Genomic DNA, 22,873 nt, shown 5'->3' on the forward strand with positions numbered 1-22,873 from the left:
GCTACTGTTAATGTAATTTATTGTATTTTTTGTTTATTTGGCGAAATATTTTGAATTGCAAAGAATTGTTTTTAAAGAGTGTTTCGTCACTTTGATTGAAGAATGTGTTTATTTAACATCGGGGGGGGGGGAGGGGATTTTCACTTATTCAGAGAACTGTTTTTACCTTTATCATTTTTTTAAACGACATCCTTTCGATTGTTTCATTCTTTTTCATATGGGGGCTGTTGCAGCGGGATTTTCCGTTTGTTCTAGATGGGTAGTTAGATTTTTACATTTAATATCTGAGGACGCTTCTTATCCTTTGAGTATGGCTGAAGGAACTAACCATCAAGTACGGGAGAAAAAAGTTAACAAAACAACTGTGCAGTGGGCATTAGAAAAATCAAGTTGCAATAAATGTATGCATTCTGACACCAAGCAGCTTAAAACATTTTCTTTTTACTTATTTTTTTCAACATAACGGTTCAAACACTTGATAGTTTATTGAAGTTTTTTAACTTTTCAATTTACAAAGTTTGAACAGAACGTCTGTCGGGTCCTCTAGTTAAGTATAAATGTTGAAGTTAAATTTAGCTCATCATGTAGTATGAATTTTTGCAAAATGTTAAGGCTCTTTTTCTTTTTGCAGGAAATTCGCCTTAATCGAGTGATATTACCAATGGTGATAAACAGACGAAATAGAGACTTAAAAGTTTTGAGACAAATTGACCATGAGCGATTTTCTTGGCTATGTAAAGAACTCCAAATATATTACAATCCCCCTACATTAGGAAAGAAGCTGGAAAGGTATTGTAAGAAATGGGACTTACGACGCCTAACAAAACTATACCACGATAGCTTGATACAAAAGAAGAAAAATGCGTATCATGAAGAACTGAAAAAACAACAAAAGGACTTCTTAAAAGAAAAAGCTGAAACTTTGGCTTGGATAGAAGCAGAAGAGAAAGCTCTAAAAGAATTGTAGCTAAATGGATATACACAGATCAAATAATAATAATAATAATAAAAACTTATTACTGCAAGTATGTGTGGCTTATTTCAAATTATGAATTCATTGGAAGCTCAATCGCATTTTTCTATTTTATTCTGTTGTATGTTTGTACAGTTACAAATCCATTTTTATCATTCAACATGCAAATGAAGACAATTTCCCTAGAGAAAATGCTTACTTTTTTTTTTTTAATCAGTTAAAAGCATTCTAAAGTAATTACACTAACAATTTCGACACCAGCACTGTGGTTGTATTAACAAGTATATTAATTATTTTAAAAAAAGTTTGTTTTTATTTTTGACTCAAATGAAAAAACATAAAACAATTTAAAAGTCTACTTTTATTTTCGTAAGAACATTTCTATACAAAAACTCACACCGTCTTTCAAACATTACATAATATACAAATGAATAAGTACTCTCAGTCAATGTATCAAAATGCTTTCTCTGTAGTTCTGTTTTGTAATGTATTATTTAAGCCAAATGCATTTTCATAAGTCATTTAATTCAACAATGCTTAAAAGTTTACCAAAATATTTTTTAATTATATGGGGGGGGGGAGGATTTTTTTCCAACTTGATCCTACATCATTTAAAAATAATTTGTAAAATTAGTTTGAATTTGTAATTGTAAAAATTTGTAAAATTAGTACAATGCAGTTAGCTCTCACTGAAACAAAGTTTTTTCCTGTTTAAAATGCTATATTTTAGCATACTAAGCTCTTACCATCACGAAAAAAGCCACCGCTGAAATGTCTGTAGCTGTCTGTTGCTATAACAATGAGGCGTGTCATTTTTCCAAGAGAAGCTTAATGTTAGGAAAACCCGTATGACTACACAAAGACGAGTGGCGAAATTGCTCCAAAATACCCTCCTGCTAACCCTTGCAAAAAATGAACGAATTCCGTTTCTATGGCAGTAGACAGGCTCAGACTTTACGGAGGGATCTTTTCTTGTGAAGGACAGACAGTGCCAGTATTTGTATCACAATTTATATTTTTCATCAATGTGAACCACTGAAAACAGACTATTGTTTTCCAAATGATTAAGTAACAAAGTTATGAAAATATTACAAAAAAAAAAAAAATATTGTTTCAACAAAATCTGTTGAAACAAATATTACAGAACGGAAAAAAAAAAAACCTTCGTTATATGAATTAACATTTTTGATAGCAAGAATTATATGCTGAAACATTCAAAAAAAAATAGTAAAAATATTATTAGTAATAAAAAGATTTTTTTTTTAAATCATTGAAAGACTCTATTCAATTTTACAATAACATCAACTACAGAGTGCAAAATGATTATATACAGTTACTGTATGAGAAGTCTGTCAAATAAAACCACTGAAAATAATAAACTTTTATGATGAAATGGAATGCTTATGTAAGATGTCTTACTAAAAAACATACATGGAATGTTAATTTTAACATCTCATTCGAAATTTTTGCCTTAATATGTTGATTTTAACCAATTTTATTACTTGTGTTATAAAATATTTACATTTTCGGTAAAAGAGTCAAGTAAATGCAGTTCTTTGGGGGTAATTTACTTAAAATTTTGCTCCAGAAAACAAAAGCTGGTGTATTTTTTCCCCCCATTTAAATTCAATATAGTCAGTCACTATTCAGCATTTTTTGAAAATACAAATTAAAAAATAATAAGCATAGTATTTAGATCTTGCATCATGAAAAGATTTAACATCATATTTAAGCAAAAAAAGAAAAGAAAAAAACATAAGAATATGTTTTTATTTTAAGGCACACACAGAAATTTTTATTGTTGCAGAACATAATTAATTTGTTAAAAAGGCATTTGCATGACTCAACAAACTAAAGTATTAAAATTGAAGTGGACGTTTATTTGACAAACTTTGACTAGTATAAACCATGAGTTCATTTGATTGTAAAAAGAAAAGCAAAAAAAAAGTTTCTTGGTAGAATGAAGCATACCTCATGTAACACTCTGTTAACACAGGGCACATTTCAAGCATAAAAAACCCATCTATTTCAAGCATTTGGAAGATAGGTTTTAATGCAGTTGCAAAAGCATTTTCCACAGCATTTATAATATTAACAAAAATAATTGGTAAACTTTATTGATTTTTCTTTATCAAACAATGGTCTATATATCTCACATGTATCGTGACAGATATATACAAGTACTGTCCGCCCAGCTTAATCGAATACCGTCGGTTCCAAGACATAATAAACAATTAAACTGGGAAGTTTTTATCTTTATAAATTGTGTTAACATTTGTCTTAAAACATAATAATATTAAATCTGTTGCTATGTAAAGGAAATAGTTAAAGTTTTATTGGTAAAAATTTTTTGAAATAAGCAAAATAAACATCAAAATAGTTTAATAATTAATTACAAGTATATATGAAAATTATAAAAAGTAACTTATAACTTGAGTTGTGAAATCTTTGATTTGTCATTTTTTTTCCAGTGCGTTATTTTTTGAAAAACTCCATAGTAGTGGATTGCTTCTCCTTCCTTGTCTACTATCTTTTCTTTTGGATTTTATATTTATCAATTTACAATATCTTCTAAAATGTGTTTATTTCTTTGTGTTATTAAGTTTAGTTATCAACTGCACTATCTTTTTTTTTCTTGGTAACGGCAAACAAAGAAATCCTCATAAATATAACGCTCCTAACATCATCAACAATGAAACTCACTCTATAGCATGATAATTTGATAATCTGTTCTGGTAATGTTTAATATGCAGGGAAAGGCTTTATTGTGACAAGGCTGAACTCGATCCGGTAGCTTAACTGTTTTACTGGTAAGACTCATTTCAAGGGAATGAAGAAACGAAAAACAAAGTCAACATTGAACACTACCTACTGGAGTTTAGGGTTAATTCACTGGAGTTAGGGTTAATTCACTGGAGTTAGGGTTACAAATTGAACTATCAAAATATCACCATATAGGCAATTGCTTTGTTCAAATGTAGAATCAGTTTTCACCCGTCATACCTTGATAGACAGTTTTCTAGTTTAATAGAATAGTGGAAATGTTTTAATGGATTATGAATGTTGTTTTTCTCTTGCCCGTTGTCGGCAAAAAATATTGCTATTATATTTTTTTGTCAGTATATGTTCTTACTTAATTTCTAATTTATCAAAACTTTACTCAGCAAAAATATTTGCGAAAGCTGATCACTATCATTCGATTATCTGGGGAAATAATTCGTTTAAGCGAGGATATTTAACAATGCATCTGTGAGGAAATATTTGGCTCCGGGAGGTTTTGGGAGGTTTTATTCGTATCTCAGCGGAGTATTCATTTATCCATTACCTGATTAGCGGGGCTGACAGTACTTTGAAAATTACATTATAAATGAACATTTCTTGTAATTTTCAATCAGATCTAATTTTCAAATATTGTGTTAGATATTGCACAAGTTTTAAAATATAAATAAGCACCACTGATCCTCCAACGAGCATGTAAACAAAAAAATGAACAAATGTAAATAAAAGCATTAAAATCAAAACAGAAAAAAAGAATGCCCTCTCTCACCAACATATGATCATAACTAAGTCGGACATTTTGCACACAAAATGAATGAATTTTTTATCTAACCCTTACTAAACAACATCTAATCTAATTATTTAATATGGAGATACAAAGCTTTGGGTCACACTGAATTGTGGGCTTTACATACAGTACTGTAGTTGGAGGGGGGATACCACCCCCTGAAATAATTGGTTTTTTAATGTAAAAATAATACAAATCTGAATTAAATTTAATTTGAAACCACCTTTCTTTTGGTGAGTCTCCTCAAACCCCAATGAGATTTCTCCAAAATATTTTCTCCCCTACTACAGGACTGTATAATTGAAAATATGTTATCTGCACTCAAAATAATTTAGTTACTTTGTTTTTTTTTCATCTTATTTTTTAAAGGAAAATTGTAGTGAGAATAAGATCAAGATGTTATCTACAGCATTATATTATTGTTCTGGTAGCAGTAAACAATAACAGATGGTCTATAACTTCTTAAACATTAATTAGTACTATAATTTTAGTTAACTTCAGGTGAAAAAGCCAACCACATTTGCAGTGATTTCCTGTCTAATTAAAATTTTCGATTTTAGTACAGTATTTTTCCCTTTATTTCTTACACAATACGACCTGTTTGGGAAAGGGTATTTTACATTGTACCTCAGAAAAAATTTCCAAGATTTTCACCCAAGAACAAATTTTAGGAGATATATAATACTGTCTAACCAGGTTTGTGTGCTATGGAATAGGCAAGCGATCAGTTAAAACGATTTAACCCAAATGAGGGGGAAAAGGAAAAATTTTATGCATTGGTTTCGTTTATTTCAATACGACTCGGCTTAAATTAACAAACTGGCAACCTTGCAAACTAATCAATGCATCTGTTTCTACCTGTAAACCAGATATTTGTCACTCCATCTCATCGGTGGTCAAACAGTAATGCAATAATTACATATTTTAAAGACCAAAATTGTCTACCAATGAGTATATGGTATTTTAACTGGCTTCTAATAGCACTGGATTCCAATACAATTTTAGGCATTGTCTTCAACATATAGAAGATGTAATAGCTATTCTGGCATGATGTCTATCGCTATGTTAAACTATCTGATAAGAATTTTTGTAATTTTTCTTGCTCTACCTACGAATGTAGGGCGATTTGATCCTAGAACTTCATCAACAAAACAGTGCTCGGCTGTAATGCTGGATAAAACAAACCTCAAAAACATCGACTTGAAATGATGTATGATACAAAATTTCAGAGATTGAACAAAAAATTTCCTAATTTACATCAGAAGTTCTAAGGAATTTTAGTATTAGGGGTAATCTGAAAACCTACTGCCTCCCTAAAGAATTCATAGCTCATTTTTTAAAAAATATCTACAATTCTCCAAGTTAACAAAATGATTAAATTGTGTAAAAAAAAAAAAAAAACTTCTAGGACCCGAGTAGGGTTTGCCGCCTTCAAATTAAAACCTCCAATCAGTGTCTGTCTCAAAGCTTAAAGGATGATGAAATTATTGATGATAAAAAAATAAAGATACTGAGTCTTGTAACAACTAAGTATTATTTACTACAGGAAAGTTCTCTGCAATGTAGGCATAAAAAAAGGGTCCTGTATAGTATAGCTTATTTCAATTTTATTATTTAATGTTTTCATTTTTTTGGTGGAGAATTTGATGTACTTTTGCCGTCTGTAGTAAAACTGCTAAAAGCTTCATGAAAGAAACGGATGACACATTTTGGAAGCCAAAAACATCAGGTGCAAATATTTAAGTAAAGTTATTTCAGACTGATTTAATACTCTTCTAAGAATAATTATTTCGCAAACCTAACAAGTTTTATTCATTTGCCCTGTTGTATAATACTACAAATGGAAACGTTAAAATGTTCCCTAAAAGGAGCTTGTCCCAGTAATAGTATACATTTCAATTCTTGAATTTTAATAAAATCAGAAACAAGTCTTTTTAAAGAATTTGTATATGTGTGTTTAATAAAAAAAAACTCAACAAAACAGGGTCGCCTATATATATCATGATATATATCCGATATTCATTTTGAAAATATCATGATATTTTGATACTTTCGATATTTATTTTTGCAACTAGGTATTTTCAATAAAAAAAAAAAAAACATTAATCTTAGTAATGTTAATTTATTATTAGAAATAACCAAAAAGTTATGAACTGTATTTTTATGATGTATTAATACATCATTAATGCAGCAAAGTAACATGATATTCGTTTTTTATTTTATATTCATAAAACTATCAGTAAAGTAATAATTTTAATTCATATTAAAAGTGCCTGATTAAATATTAAATGTTGGTCAGAAAATAAGAAAATGTCTTATACGACTGTGCACCGACTAATGCATATTTTTTATTTCTGAATCATATAACTGTAAAAGTAGCAAACAGAAGAAAAATGAGTAAAAAAGCTAATGCTAAATTAACTCCATTAAAATTGATAAAAATGTACAGTGAAATATTAGATTTAAATAATGGAAGGAGTTTTAATTTTAAGTCTACTCTACATATTGTAATAATAATATAAGAAAATAAAGTGATTTGAGGATGCATTTACTATTTTGAAGACTTAATTTGTGCTGATTGAAAATATCGGATATCTATCAAAATATCCGATATACAGTCGATTCCCACTACGATTCAACTTTTGCGAAATGGCTACAACGCGAATTTTTCCCGAGTAACGAATTTTAGAGTTAACGCGAATTTTTTTTTGAAGGAAGGCTACAAAATATTGATTTCGTAAATGTTATTAAATCCCTTTAAGCATCACTGACATCGAAAGTTCTCACACCAAACTAATCTACGCATCACGTTGTTACTGCATCAAAAAACCACTCAGCATCTTTCATTTATTCATTTTTTTCATTCTAAATATTAAAGTTGATGAAATTTCTGGCACCACAGTAGCACCTTTATCTAAAGTTTGTGAAGATGGGACTAAAAAGAAAGTTTCTTATTAAAAAAAGGGGGCTAAGATTCTCGATATGCTTGAACAATTACAAAACGTCGAGGGTAGTACGACATTATGAGATCTTCCATACGTACAATTAAAAGTCAAAGCAAAAACAAAGATATCCGTAAAATTTCAGAACTTAGTTTCAATATTGAAGCTTGCAGAGCAGCCTAGCAAAGTAAATATTATTAAAATAGAAACTGCTCTTGTATTGTGGATTAAAGAGATAAGAAAGAGGGGCTGTTGCCCCAAATTGAAACGTTATAAAAGAAAAGGCGAAGCAACCGCATTTAAAATGCATTGGATAAGAATAACAATCTGATCATGGAGCATAAATCATCATTATCTTCATTTTTAACTCGTAAATATTATTACTGTATCTACTGTACAGTACGATTATAGTGCAGCATTTTATTATTAGTACATACTTTGCGTACCATGTTTTATTTTATGTCTATCCTCCCATTGATCATTCATTTTGTGCATCTTAAAGCATTTCATGTTGAATAAAAGTTTTTTTTTTAAATAGTAAAAGTTCAGTTCTTTATTTAAGAAACTGTAGTGTATAGTTAAAGAATGTTTTGAAGCAGTCTGAGGGGGTGTTTATAAGTATCTAAAAGAACTTGGTATGCTTTTAAAAAATTGGTATACACATATTTTTCCACAACGCAAAATTTCGACTTACGCGAGGAGTCTTGGAACGCATCCCTCGCGTAAGTCGGGACTCGACTGTATATCAAAATATCAGATATTTTCCAAAATATCTTGATATTTTCCAGCCCTGCAACAAAATTAATTTGGGCTTGAAACAGTTCACTTCCCTTATTTCACCTCACACGTTGTTCAAAATTTAATACTGCTATAGTTGAAACTATTTCTTTTTTTTTCCTCTTGTTTTTCCTCTTTTGCTAAGTGGAACAAATTCTACAGAATTTCATACGTCAAATATGGATAAAATGATAACATAATAGATTTTTCTTTGTCAAAATGATGCCGTCAACAGTCATACAAGCATGATGTGTTAAAAGATGTATAGCTACATCCATTAAAAAAAATGTCTCTTTCAAACCTCTATCTCAATCTACTAATGCAGTTTTAAAAAATCTTTCATATACAACTAGTCCGCCATTAAAATTTTATGTAGAACTTGTGTATATTAAAAAAAAAAAAATCTCTGAATCCCAAACCTTAGAGTTTTTTTCATACAATGGCATGCTTGGGATGCAAAGATACTCTGTCTTGGTCCTGAGCATTAGCTCTTGGCAATTGGAATTGTTGGCAACCACATCCACTAGGAGAAGGAGGTGCACGGGGAGATGGGGGTGTAGGCCCTACAAAGAAACAGTATTATGATCAAGAAAGAAAACCCTACAGAAAATATCTGACATGCCAACTTCGAGAAGTCAAAAAGCCTGAGACTTTTTCAACACTACGACACAGAGACAAAAAATTTAAATAATGTAAAACTAATTCATTCTTTATTCAAATTTTACAGTTATTTTGGGGAATGCTGTAATAAGATATCTATTCAATAAAAAATTATGAAAAAAAAATCAAATATAAAAGCAAAAACTTTTATTTGTACATAAAAAGCGCGAAAAAGACTTCAAAAAAAAAAAAAAAAATCTTATTTTTGTGCAGTATTTAATAATATTTTTCAAAAGATCATATAAATATTTTAAACCTTTTTTACTAGTTTTTACTAATTTACTTTCACGACTAAAAATTAACCAATTTTTAATATTCTTGTTCAAAGGCATAGAAAATTCTCTTGCTTATACAGCAATACAGCTTGTGAGGGATTATTAAACCATTTTACAATAATTCAAATTACATACAAATTCAGCTTGAAAAAACACCTTAAAAGTGAAATTTTTATCTTATCTTTTGTTTTTACATTTTGAACGGTCACTTCAACTGCAGTTATATCTCACACCAAGCTCTTGTTCTTTCTGTGCCTGACTTAGGCATATTTGCAACAGCATTGTATATTTTAATGAAGAAAATAGATTATAAACAAGAAAACTATACAATACTCAAAACCTGCTTTTTAACTGTTGCCAAAAACAATGAAAAGTAATAATTAGTAATTCCCGGTTGAGCATAGTTGACTCAAACTTTCATCCCTTCAGTGAGTCGGGTTCAATTCCCAAGAATGCTTGGGAACTGCACCATGGGGGTTCCATGCTCGGCTAGCCACCTAACCGGTACAGCTGCATTGCACCACAGAGTCTTTGGTCTTGTAAACTGAAATAGTCACAGCAGGCCTTAGGCCCCCATGGGCTGTTGCGCCACTAAGTTTTTTAATGTTACTAATATAAACACCATAACATGATCTACTTACGGATAGTTGGACTTTTAGGCGGCAAATCCTTAAACTCCGGTGAATCTGCTATGACAAATCCACTATCACAGCTGCAATTGTCATCAAGTAATTGTATGGACTCATTGTCTGATTGGCTGTTTTTCAACTGACGACGCCATGGTCTTTGAAGGCGAACTTTTGTGCGAAGACCATCTGAAATTTGAGTTAAACATATTTCATTTAAATTTTTATCAAACATATGTAAAATGTAAAACATACAATTGCTGACATAACTTAAGCCCCAACTAAATATTAAGGGTTTTTTTTAAATAAAAGAATCAGATTTTAAAAAACAAAATGCTTTATGCATAGAGATGTTTCTTTTGAAAATCAGTTATCCATTTTTGTCTATTTTCTTGTAAAATTATATAAAAAGCTATGTATTGGCTGTACACATGTATAATTACAGTAAAAAAAGTCACTAAATTTAACCTTTCCATTTGATAAATATATATATATATATATACATATTTAATTTATATGTACATGCTTTAAATTTTTTTTGCAAAAATTCATAGTTGAAACAATGCCGATTTTAAGTTTTCTTTTTCCATTTTGTACAAATATGCACACTATACTGCCGTGTTAAGCACAGATGTGGTATCTGCAGTAAAGCTCAAAACGAGAAATTTATTATTAAAGTTTTACAACTCGTTTCTTTGATTTGTGGTTTACGTATATGTTCAACTTGCGGTAGTCGTTTTGTAAATAACTTATCCAACCTACATAATATTTTTGTAAAAGTCTTTATTTAAAATTAAGGAATGTAGTTATGAAAAATTTTATCTTCGAAACCTTTTCATATACTAAGTTGATATCACCGTAAGTGACTATTATTAGGCATTTTTAGGGGTATCTGCACAGATACGACAAAAAAAGCTTGGTAAAGTGCGCTTAATGTCTCATTAAATAATACTGAAAGCATCTGCTTTATCTGGATGCTGTTGTCGCTTATTTTGTTAATACAAATCTAACAGAATCTGCTTTCTGAAAAATAATATTTTTAAATTATCGGACATTTAAAACTGTAAACTATAATATAATTTTCAGTTCTTTACATTCAAAGAATGCGTTGATGCTATCATTTATAATGTTTTATTTCCTAGATTCATTTTTCCTGAGCATGAAGATACTTTTGACAGCAGACGATACTTTAACAAAAATATAATTGACCGTAAAATAAAGAATGGAAATGGGTTTTTTTTTCATAAAAGAATGAGAAATGAATATTTTAAATGCATTTTACTTTTAAGAATTTGCATTTTAAATAAAAATTTAAATGGAAAAGGCTGAATATTTACTTGAACATTTATGCAAAGGTAAACTAATTTAAGTAAGCTGCTATGTTATTAAATATGCAGCTTTACTAAGGTATAAAAGTCGTATCTACATAATTACTAAGAAAGAAAAAGGGTAACTGCTTAGATACCACTTTAAAGGATTAGTATTTGTCACCTACGTTCAAATAGCTTTAGCAAACTACGCAAAATATGCAGATACCATTTTTTTGCTATAGCTTTTTTTAATATTTCGCGTTTACAAATCACCAAAAAACTTAACATTTAGGTAAACTAAATTACTAATGACCACCCAGTGACAATAACTCAGTTTTGACAAAATGTGCAGATACCACATCTGTGCTTAGCATGGCAGTATAGCCACAGGCTTGTTTGTGGGGGGGGGGGCTTTTCTTCACACCCATCTGTTATTGTAGTGCCTTAAGATTTTCCCATTACTTTCATTAAAAAGAAGAATATAGTGGTTACTAATAAAAAGTAGCAGCTAGTTTAAAAGTGTCCATTGGCCACTGACTAAAAATTTGAATTTTTAGGTTGAGTAAAGAGAGAGAATTTGAATAGATAGAAATAGTATAGCTTTCGGACAAAACCTTCAGAACAAAATCTATACAAACAGAAATATTTTCAGACTAAAAAAAAGACAGAACTAGTGAAATTTAGAATTTTTAAGAGGAGTTCTAGAGTTTAAGTTAAAAAATGGTTCAAATCAATGATTTAAAAAAAGAAGCATTCAAGTTAAACGATGACTAAAATCACTAATTTAAATCATTGACACCAATAAAATTGCATCAGAATGTGTCAGTATATCTTTCTTACTTTTTATGTGTATCGATTGAACCAAAATCAAGAAAATGTGCAGGTTATAACGTTTTTTTTAAATTCGTTTGAAGAATTTTCCTTTTTTGAGTTGTTTGAGAACAATTTCAGGAAATTTTGCTGTGCATGTAAGTTTACTCAGAAAGTTTGATCCTCATTTTTCACACTAAATTGCTTGAGTTATATACAAATATCTCAATTTAAAACTTGTTTGTATATAAATTCTACTTAAAATGTGTTTAAAGGAAATTCAAATCAGCTTAAAAACCGTATGAAACTAAAATAATAGTTTAAAATAACAAAAACAAGAAGGTTCAATACAACCTCAATAACAAATTCTCGCACAATGCATGCATTTCTAAACCATCGCATAGTCTGAAGTTGAAATGAAAGGGCAGCTCAACAGAACCAAGCACTGCGACCAGAGCTTTATTGTACCAGACAGTTTGAAGTTACATAGTAGTAAGAGATTTCGAACATTAACAAATTTGTTAACATAAGGGGACATTGAAGAACTCTCACCTGCAGTTGCAAAAGAGTCCGATTGAGTAGGATTCGAAGATGTTCTCCTACATTCCATAATCACCAATTCTCTACAGTGTTTGTGGGAATTAATGCCACAATCTGAAAACATGATTAAAAACAAGTCAACAAATCACTAAATATATTCAATTTCATGGCAAAGTTACAGATTTATAATATTCCTAACTTAATAAATTTTATAAACTTTATCACACAAAAATAATAGTTTAAAAAACTAAAAAAACATGCCTTTGTAGCAAAATGAATTAAAAAGTAAAAATTTAATTTGAATTTTGAAATCTTGAATTCAAATTGTTTTTCGCAATCACGAGTGTGTGTATGTAGGCTTGTGTGTTGGGGGTATGTGTGTTTGTGTGTAGGGGGTATGTGTATGTGTGTGCAGGCATGTGTGTTTGTGTCTGTTGTGTTTATGTGTGTGTGTATGTTTGTGTGTGTGTTCCTGTGTGTGTGTAGTTGTGTATGTATGAGCGTGTGTGTAGGACATGGATGCAACCTGGAGACGGCTTTCGCTATAGGTGCAGCATCGTGAGGACTCGGTCGACGGTGGTGCTGCAGAGGGTGGCGGTGGGAAAATAAAATGATAGGAACGTCAAAAACAGTCAAATGAGAACAATAAGCAATCGTGATTGCTCAAAAACTCTTTGGATGATAGTAATTGACCAAACACTTAATTTTAATGTAATAAAAAAAAACCTTGAAGTGCTGTCTATTTACACAAGAGTGTTTTTTTTAGTGTTTTAAACTATTATTTTATTTTCTTGTTTTTAGTTTAACTTGTTTTACAAAAAATATTCATTTCAACATAATTCAAAATCTTTTATATTCATGAAATTTGCCCAAAACAGAAGCGACTAAAAGTCTTGGGCAGCATTCGAAACACGGTCTCTCGAATTCCAAAAAGAATAACTATATCTCTTAGTGTAATAGCCAATCTCTAAAAACATTCAACTGTGCTGATAAATTGCCTATCGAGTAATTGTTTAATCTGGCTAATCCATTTCAGTCATCGATGTATGTGTGCGGAAATCATATTTACATTAATTTGAAAATTTGAGATATATTAATAAGAGTATTGTTCAATGATGGCTTGATCAGCAATGAATTGCCAATTGAAGGCTCACCTAAATTTTGGCATGCAATTAGTTAAAAACAATAATAATTCGTGTTTCCTTAGAACGATGGAACAAATTTTGTCTGATGCAGAAAAATCAAAGGTTTTCATAGATATTTTTTAAAAACATTTGCGAGCATTTTTAAAAAAATTTTCTTCACATTGTTTAAATTTAGGCCAAAATATTGATTAAAATTGGAATAAACTTAATCGTTAATAAATCAATTTGATTATAGAATATTGCATTGTCATTGGGTCTGAGGTAGCATTTCAAATTTTAAAAGAATCCAATCTCAGGAAGTGGGCGAAAATTTGAGTAGCAAGATTCCGTTACAAGATACATATATACATACATACAGGTGAAGCTAATAAAAGCATTTTAAAATGAGGCTTTATTTCGTAGATAAACTTAATAGTATACAAAACTTACTCACTGCAATACATTACATTTTGCTTATCAACTTATTTTCAGATAATATTAGTGGAACTTGATTAGCTCTAGGTTTCAATTTTTATTCTTTTATTTTCATTTCTGCTAAATTTCCCTTTTCTTCTCTATATATAGAATGCAATACTTCGTAATAATGATTTATTTCTTTATTTACACCTACATTTTCTTGGTATTTTACCAAGTCTTTTGTTACTCTAAGATTAGCAATATTCCCAACTCATGATTGGCGTGCCATTCATTAAAAATTCTCTTGTTCACTGAAAAGCCTCTTTCCATGAGAAGTTGATTAAAATGGAAACATCAGCACAGTCTTTACAAGTTTCATCAAATGAGGATAGCACACATAATATATTTGATGTGAAATTTCGTCAGGTTATACCAGTGGTCTTCAAATTTTGTCAACTTACGACACCCTTAAACAGCAAAGTTTTTGAAAGGAACCCCATTCTACCCTTATAAAAATATCCCTGGATATGTAGTTCAATATGTTAAAACAAGTTTTTGTAAAGACAATTACAGAAAAGTATTGCATTTTTTTAGAAAAATTTTAACATACTATTAGGGTAAAGCATTGGTGATTTTAAAGGGAAAGTACCAGGAATGGAAAGCTTTTTTTTTTTTTTTTTTTTTGAAATTTCAATAAAGTAAGAACATGCTTAAATTACTTGTTTGTAAAGTTTTTCAAACCCATGAAAGAAAGTTTAAGATCCCTTTAAAATATGGCACAGAACAAATATCAGCTAACAATAAATTGACTATTTCTATATGCACTGAAAGATACAAAAAATGGAAGATAAGGATAACCTAACACTCCTAATAACTATATTAGAAATACTTTTATTCGAACCAAACTTTTTATGCTTGCAAACTGAAGGGAAGGACTTCTTATTCTCATACTTCATTTTTTTTATTTTAATGACCTTAATACCAAACTTGAGCCCAAAAAAAAGCTAACCTTTGAAACAACAGAGAAATTAGTATCCTTTCTGAATCTTCATTTAACAAGTTAATTTGCTTCAATTTAGTTATAACGAAAAGGTCATCTGACCCTAGGAAATACATATAAAAGGTTTTCCCGATTTTGTACACAAATATCATTCGTAAAGCATTTAAAACCTCAATTTATATCAAAAACTTTAGACATTTCATACCCAACTTCTTGAAATTATGGATGAAATAAATTAATTTATACTCATAAACTTCTAGAACTTATTCTATGCCCATCCCAGACATTAACTCTTGAACCACCTTTAATGAAAAACAGCATAACTTGCGCTCCAGATGTCATTTATCCTCCTATTATATTTTGTGACAAGAGTGTACTTGATTTTTTTTCTTGAAAGGAGTCAAATTTAGCTCTATTGTTGTCTGCAGCCACATTTTGTATTTATTCTGTCACTGAGCCTCCAGAGATGTGACAGAGATAACCCCAAGATTCCACCGAACACAGCTTGAAAACCACTGGGCTACTCCAACACCATAAAAAGAACATGTTGTTTCAAAACTTACCTCTACATTTGTACCCTTGTTTTATCAATCCCCAAAGCTGAAAAGAAATTAAATTAATATGTATTTGTTAGCTATTTAAGCATTTATATATAAAAAAAAATATGTTATGTGTAAACTAAAATACTTAACACAACTTCAATATTAGAACTAATGTAATAAAATGATTGATTTTGTCAGAAGTTCCCAATTATTCATTTTTTCCACAACTACTTCGAAAAAAATTGGCACAAATTATCAATTTTAAAAAAATAAGCAACACACAAATTTTATTTTTCTTAAGATTGTCATTAATAAATGCATAAATTAATCTAAAAATGATTAAATAGATGCTTTCTATTTCATCAGCATTAAATTAGGCTAGAAATAGTAACCAACATACATAAGTCGAGAAACTGTTTGATAAGTAGAGGTGGGAAATGCAAATTATAATCAGAAAGCATTCAGAAACTTTTAAAAATACGTAATTTTATTACAGGGTTCGTAATTAATTTCAGGAATGAAATGAAGGAGTTTTGAAGGAGGAAAATGATTTTGAAGGAGTAGTAATGGGCTGTCCTTAAATAATGTCGCAGTTTTTTTCAACATATTTGACCCCGTCCCCCTTTGTCACAAAGTGTCACTTCACCTCAATCCTGCTCTTGTCACATAACATATTTTTTATAAACGTATTGTTATAACTGTGTAATGTTATTTTTTATCACCCTCTCTCTTCCCCTTGTCACAATTTCATGAACCCGTCTCCCTCTCAAGACATGACATGGATGACCCTTTTTACGATATCATAACTGCAACTTACTCCCAAAGCAGGATACTACTAAATCTGCGGCATACATCGCAGAACAGATGCCTGAGCTGCAGAACAATTCTGTTCAAATGCTAGAGAAAACTTAAGATTTTCTTCTAATTTAAAAGAAATCTACAGAATTTGTGTAAAATTCTATCATGAGTTGGAAGATATTTGCAGAAAATCTGCAGTTTCGGCAGAAATTTCATATTTTAAATCTGAAAATCTCATTTTTCTAGCATTTCTTTGGTTTACCTTTTCTTTTTTTCCCAATCGATCTTCACCACTGCAATTTGCTCCATAAACATATATTTTGAAAACATGCCAACATCGAAACACGTCCATCCGCGAAAATTGCGTGTCTGGTTTGACATTTCAATCTTTTTGCATCTTGAAAATATTTCAATTATTTAGAAAGTTTTGAAGGGATTTATTTTTGCTACCTTAACTAGACTCATTTTATTTATTATTTTAGTAATTTATTTATTTATTAACATTATTTTAATAGCTCCTTCATGCCATGCAAAATTTACCAAAAAATCGTGGTTTGACACCTAGGTTCAGATTTTATAAAATTTTGTATATTTGCCCTTTCTATGCATTTTAAAAAGCATATAAAATATTTTTGGTGAATCTCAATCCAATGGGTTTATGTTCCACAGAAATGCATAACAACAGTAAAGTTTTAAAAACTGAAAAAAAAAAAAAAAAAACCCTCCTGTATGAAACGATTTTGATTTAAGGCTCCCGATTTGTGGAAAAGGTCATGCTGGTTGCTCGTGTATACAATGCTTGAAGTACTTGCAGAACAATTTTGGTCAAATGATTTTACGTGGCAGAACATCGTCAAGTATTCTGCTTTGGGGCAACTTACTGAACAATTGTTTTTTAACACAATTACTTAATATCATATATCTACTTATGTATTTTTAAATCCTCATATATATATAATAACGAATGATCGAGTAACGCTGATGTCATCAACAATTAAACTCTCGCCACAGCATGATAATTTAATAATAATTTTTGGTAATGTTTGACATGTAGGGAGAGGTTTTATTTTGACAAGGCTGAACTGGATTCGGTAACTTAACTGTTTTACTGGTAAGACTGATTTTAGGAGAATGAAGAAACAAAAAGTGGTCAACGGCGAACGCTATCTACTGGAGTTTAGGGTTAATCCACTGTAGTTAGGGTTAAAATTTCAACTGTAAAAAATATCACCAAACAGGCAATTGCTTCGTTCAAATGTAAAAGCAATTTTCACCCGTCAAACCATGACGGGCGACTTTCTAGTATTCAAATAATAATTAGACAAACTGATTTTTGCTGCTGAGAGTTGAGTGTGGTGAAGGGAAAAGCCATAGTCATAAAACTTGAAAAAACAGTCAAGCACTATTTAAGCATGTTTTACTTCTCTTATGAAATGTCTTAGTCATTTAATAATATTTTCACCTTCAACTTTTATGGCTTCTATGATCACATCTTTATGAAAAAAATAAATATACGAAATTACTACATGAAAATTGCCCTCATATCTTCGCCCTTGTGACCAAGTTAATTTGTCCATCGAAGGACTTTAAGTTACTGTCATAGAGGAAGATTATGTAGTCTTGAACTAAAAGAGAAGGGGTTTTGAACGAATTAAAACCAAAATGAAGAAGTTTGAACGGCTCTTCAAAAAAATTTCCTAATTGAAGGAGTATTGGAGGAGTTTTGAAGGAGTGTATAAACCCTGTATTAGTTTCAAACTTGTGGAATACATTCAAAATCATTAAAAAAATTAAAGCCTTAACATTGTAGCAGAACACAAATGTCAGACTAACAAGAAGTTGCAACTTATACAATGGAATTGCTGCCATGTTGTAACTTTTGCATTTATTTCGAAAAACCATATCATATCAGTGATGTTGTAAATATCTTCTTAGCATAACCCAACTGAAAATAAACTACCATACATATGGGCCAGTCATTTCAAGTTTTCTGGTGGGGCAAAGGGTATGAATTCAAGGCAAATTGTATCAAAAAACAACAAATCCATACCTGATTATAGGTAAATGCATTATTATGACAGAGCAAGTGCATATACACTTGCATACAAGTCAAGAGATTTGTAAAAGAATAAGGTTCAAAATTGTGGGATTGAACTTATTTACATGCAGGGCAAAAATTCTTAAAAATTTCCCCAAACAATTCTCAAAAACTGCCATTTTTTCCTCATTTTAATTGAACCTTCACTCAAAAAACATTAAATAAATTGAAAATTATCAGAATGTATCATTGAAGTACTGACACATTATTTCATAGCAGTCTTTTAAAATTAATTAAAGACTATCTAACCGCAAAAATTTTAGAAAACAGACAACAGAATATTTGCAGGGAATGTTGGATTTGCAAATTTTTTGTTTAGTTGATTGTGTAGACATTAGTGCGTTTTTGAAAATGAATTCAACCAGGCTACAAGAAAATGAAAACAAAATTTTTTCCAAATTAATTCAGAACCAAGGCAATCAACAAATATTCTAATCTCAAAAATGAAACCCCCTCCTCCTACGAGATAATTAAAATCTTGTATTTCTAATGCATATAAGAGTTTTTAAAACAAAGTATATTAACTTAAGATTATCAAAAAAATCTATAGTATATAAAAGGTATATCTTTCAGAATATAAAAAGTGCAGTCTTCAAGAAAGTGATTTTCCAAATTAACAGTAAGATAATTTACGCTGTCAGCATACTAAAGAATTATGATCTCTTAAATAAGTGATCTCAAAGAATAAATAAAAAACATGCGCACAGAAGAAAAAATATTCATTTGAATTTTTTTTCAACAAACATAATGAATATCGAACAGTAAAATGCAAATGAATAAATAAGGTTATATTGTATGTTATTATTATAATAGCCACTAATGCTAGTGGTTTCACCACCAATTAAAATAATTTAATAAATTAAACACTCACCAGGCCTGCACAGTGTGCACAAAATGTAGGTTTGAAATAGGTGGTTTCATTGAAATCGTGTTGGAAGATGACTCTTAAAGCTTTTGATTTTGAAGATGAGAGGTAGGATATCAAATCACTTTGGTTGATGATGCCATCACTGAAATAAATCATCAGTGTAACTATGCATATCAAAACATTGTTTCAAAACGATGTTACTTTCAAAAATTCTATTAGAATATTGCATAAACCTATGACAGATTCTTATTTATTTTCAAATAAAGACATGATAATCTTAAATATTTAAAATTTAAATATGCTTGAACAGGACTGTGCTTAGAAATTGATGAACTAGGTTCTGGCCTAGGACTGATAAAATTTAGAACATCTAAATTTCTTTCTTTCTATTCTTAATGAAATAATGTAATTAAAATTGGTATAGAGGTTTTCTTTGCGCCAAAACTAAACAGGAATACACTTTTGTAGAACTAAGAACGACAAAAACTGAAAATTCTTAGGAACTAGAAATAAACTTCAGGTACCAGACAAATTATTTCTCTGAGTTCATAGGCAAATTTCGAGTAACAAGGCTGCTTCTGGAAGATTTTTGTTTTGAAAAACTAATCACCAAGGTTATTTTTATTAGGTGCCTGGGGGATCTGTCAGACTTTGCACCACATTAACATTAACAAATCAATAAAATTTGAATTGATATTAATAAACATGGTTTAAAATTGTCTACACAATTTCGAAACATACAGTCAAACTTGTTAATAAGGAGTGCGAAGGGACTGCGATATTTGCTCCTTATAACAGAGTGCTCGTAAAAAACGAGTTCGTGAAAAATTCACAAAAATTCATACACACTTGTACATTTTTATTACTATTATTATTTCTGGTTGATTTACTTTTAACTGCTTTATTGTCTGATTATATCTTCTAAAACATCCGAAAAATCGACATTTGCATTTCTGACTTATAAAAAAGGTTAAAGTTTTTCTGCACATCAAAGGCCATTGAGGTTGAAGGTGATTCTTCAAATTCTTGACATCTGTCATTTTTTCATCTGCATTTGCATGAATTTAAAGTACAATATCCTTGGAAGTGATAACATATTGACATCAACAAATATTTAATTTTCAAATCCTCCTCTACTCTACAAATTTTTTAAAAAAGGACCGACATAATTTTTTCTCAGGATGTATGACTCAACACTAATTTTCGGTTTGAAACCTAATGAATATAAACCTAATTGTAATCAAAAAAGTTGAAAATTGCACGTTTTTGAAGAGTTTGATTACAATGTTGTTTTTCTACCATTTTCTTTTTTTTTTTTTTTCACATTTCTAGCATAAAAAAATATATTAATAATATCATCCCAGAGTTAGGTTCATATAGAGTCTAATTGTATAAAAGAATATTCACACAATTGGTCAATAACTCTTTGAGTTAGAATGCCCACCAGTTGAAAAAAGGTTGTTTGGAAAAAAAGGCATTTGAGAAAAATGCTGTGAACATTTTTGAATCTCCACAGTTATTTTAAGTGCTCATAGCATCAGAACTAATTGGAATTTCCCACGGAACTTTCTGCAATATATTCTTGAATAGCTTTACTAACATTTTATGACATGAAAAATTTGTAGTTTAAAAACGCCGTTTTAAGCTTTCTTTGCTGATGCTAGGGGAAAAGAGGTACAGAGATCTCGGTGGAACTTTCTAGAAATTGAAGCCTTAAAAATGCAATTATAGACCATATTTATTGACTTTAGGGTCAGAGACTGTCCCAGATCAATTAATTTTTTTAAAAAAATAGGTCAAAATCAATCCGCTGCAAATTCTTGAAATTGAAGTTTCAAAAACAGAATTTGAGACAAGGAAGGGAGCTCTTCCCTCGAAAAATTTTGAAAATTACGGTCCTAAAAACTTTAGCAATATTTTATATTTAGGAGCCAGTCCACTTAAACTTTTTGTTAATGTAGTTTAAAAAACCCAATTGCTTATGATATAAAAGAAAGGCGTCATGGGGACCCTTGCCCGAATATTTTCTGAAATTCAAGCCTTCAAAATGTGATTGTAAGGCCATATTTTGTAATATTAGCCTCGGTAATTTTTGAAATTCAAGCTACAAAAAAACAATTTTAAGCGATTTTCGATGTTGTTGAGTATTTGGGGGCTTTAAGCTGGAAATATCATGAAATTAAAGACCTGGAAACGAAATTTCAGATGCTCCATAATGCTTTCGGTGTGTGTGTGTGTGTATGGAGGGGGGAGTTTGGAAGAGCAGCATTTTGAATATTTTCTTATTTTTAGACGAACGTAGGAAACAATAGAAAAAAGAAAAGAAATAGGACGGGGGCTGGGGGAATAGAGTTGGCTGATCAATAAATTGTAGCTATTGAATATTTTTAATCCAGGCCCCGACAGAATTGGGCCCCGCATTTGCTAAGGCTGGCTCTGTGCACACATTATTTTGATTACTTTTGTGTCTGTTGTATTTAATAAGAGCTTCAATTGAAAACATGGAAATTTCTTCAAACTTCTGAGAATTTTGCGAGGCCCTATCTGTGCTAGGCCGTCCACTGCCTGAAAAGTTGTGCGGTTTATAGAGAATTGAGATATATAGGTTGACATTATAAAGGTATTCTACTGTAATATGTTCTGTAACCTAAAAGGTTTGATTGTCCAAACCCCAACCCCCCCGTCCCAATTAGTTTGAATCAAAGAAGTTCTACTGTATGATTAACATCCATCACTACACATCAATCAAGCAGACACTATTTACTGTAATGTATTAATACATACCCATCCAAATCCAATGTACTAAAAGAATCAATATGAGGAAAATTTGATGCCATTGATTCAAATTCTTCTGATGAGAGGAAACCATCTTTGTCACGGTCATAAGTTTTCAAGAGTACCTATAGAAACATTTTAAGTCATTTACTTAAAATTTAATGCAAGAATTTATTTGATTTAACAAAAAAAAAAAAAAAAAAAAAAAAGGATGAAATTCTGAAAACAACCAAAATGTAAAAAGAGGAAAACTTTGAACTAATGACTATTGAAGAATAGAGTATAAGAAATAATTATTATTACAGTAGGTTGCATATTTAGCAAGAAGCTTGAGACATAGAGAAATGCTTGCTAAAATCTGGTCGTCCACTAAATTTGAATCCAAGTTTTGTATAAAAAAACTAGAAGGAAAAAACAACTTTTGCGAATTGTTTGTACATGATTTTCACCGATAAATAAAACAAATACAGTAAAACCCCTCCTAACGGACACCCCTCAAGTGCACCCACCCCTCTTATGCGGACAATTTTCAATTCCCCTATTCCAATGCAAATAACATTATTAAACCCCTTACCTGCGGACACCCCTCTATTGTGGACAAAAAAATTTGTCCCGTTAGTGTCCACATTAGAGGGGTTTTACTGTACTTATCAACTTAAAAACACTTCAGTTATCAAACTTCTCTATAAAACATTTAAAGCTTTGATAAAAAAAGTTCACACTGTTTATATACTGCTGCTACATATCCCCCCCCCCTCCCGGTTAAGAGTTTT

At 30.5% G+C, this 22,873-nt stretch overlaps 2 protein-coding genes across 2 annotated transcripts in view; one reads left to right on the top strand and one right to left on the bottom strand.

Annotated features, from left to right (window-relative positions):
• Positions 1-4,804, top strand: part of LOC129224641 (28S ribosomal protein S15, mitochondrial-like) — a 38,156-nt gene extending 33,352 nt beyond the window's left edge. The window contains exon 6 of the mRNA XM_054859124.1: positions 632-4,804. Coding sequence (XP_054715099.1) covers positions 632-967 — 336 coding nt within the window. The 3' untranslated portion in view covers positions 968-4,804. The remainder of the gene's footprint in view (positions 1-631) is intronic.
• A 55-nt stretch (positions 4,805-4,859) lies between these two features.
• The window catches only part of LOC129224643 (ras guanyl-releasing protein 3-like), a 90,561-nt gene continuing 72,547 nt past the window's right edge, over positions 4,860-22,873 (bottom strand). The window contains exons 12-17 of the mRNA XM_054859126.1: positions 22,110-22,225; positions 19,329-19,467; positions 15,583-15,619; positions 12,491-12,592; positions 9,834-10,007; positions 4,860-8,820 (exon numbers count right to left, since the gene is read on the bottom strand). Of these exons, the coding sequence (XP_054715101.1) occupies positions 8,690-8,820; positions 9,834-10,007; positions 12,491-12,592; positions 15,583-15,619; positions 19,329-19,467; positions 22,110-22,225 (699 nt within the window). The 3' untranslated portion in view covers positions 4,860-8,689. The remainder of the gene's footprint in view (positions 8,821-9,833; positions 10,008-12,490; positions 12,593-15,582; positions 15,620-19,328; positions 19,468-22,109; positions 22,226-22,873) is intronic.

Source organism: Uloborus diversus, chromosome 6 (genome assembly GCF_026930045.1).
Source record: "Uloborus diversus isolate 005 chromosome 6, Udiv.v.3.1, whole genome shotgun sequence".
NCBI lineage: Eukaryota > Metazoa > Arthropoda > Arachnida > Araneae > Uloboridae > Uloborus > Uloborus diversus.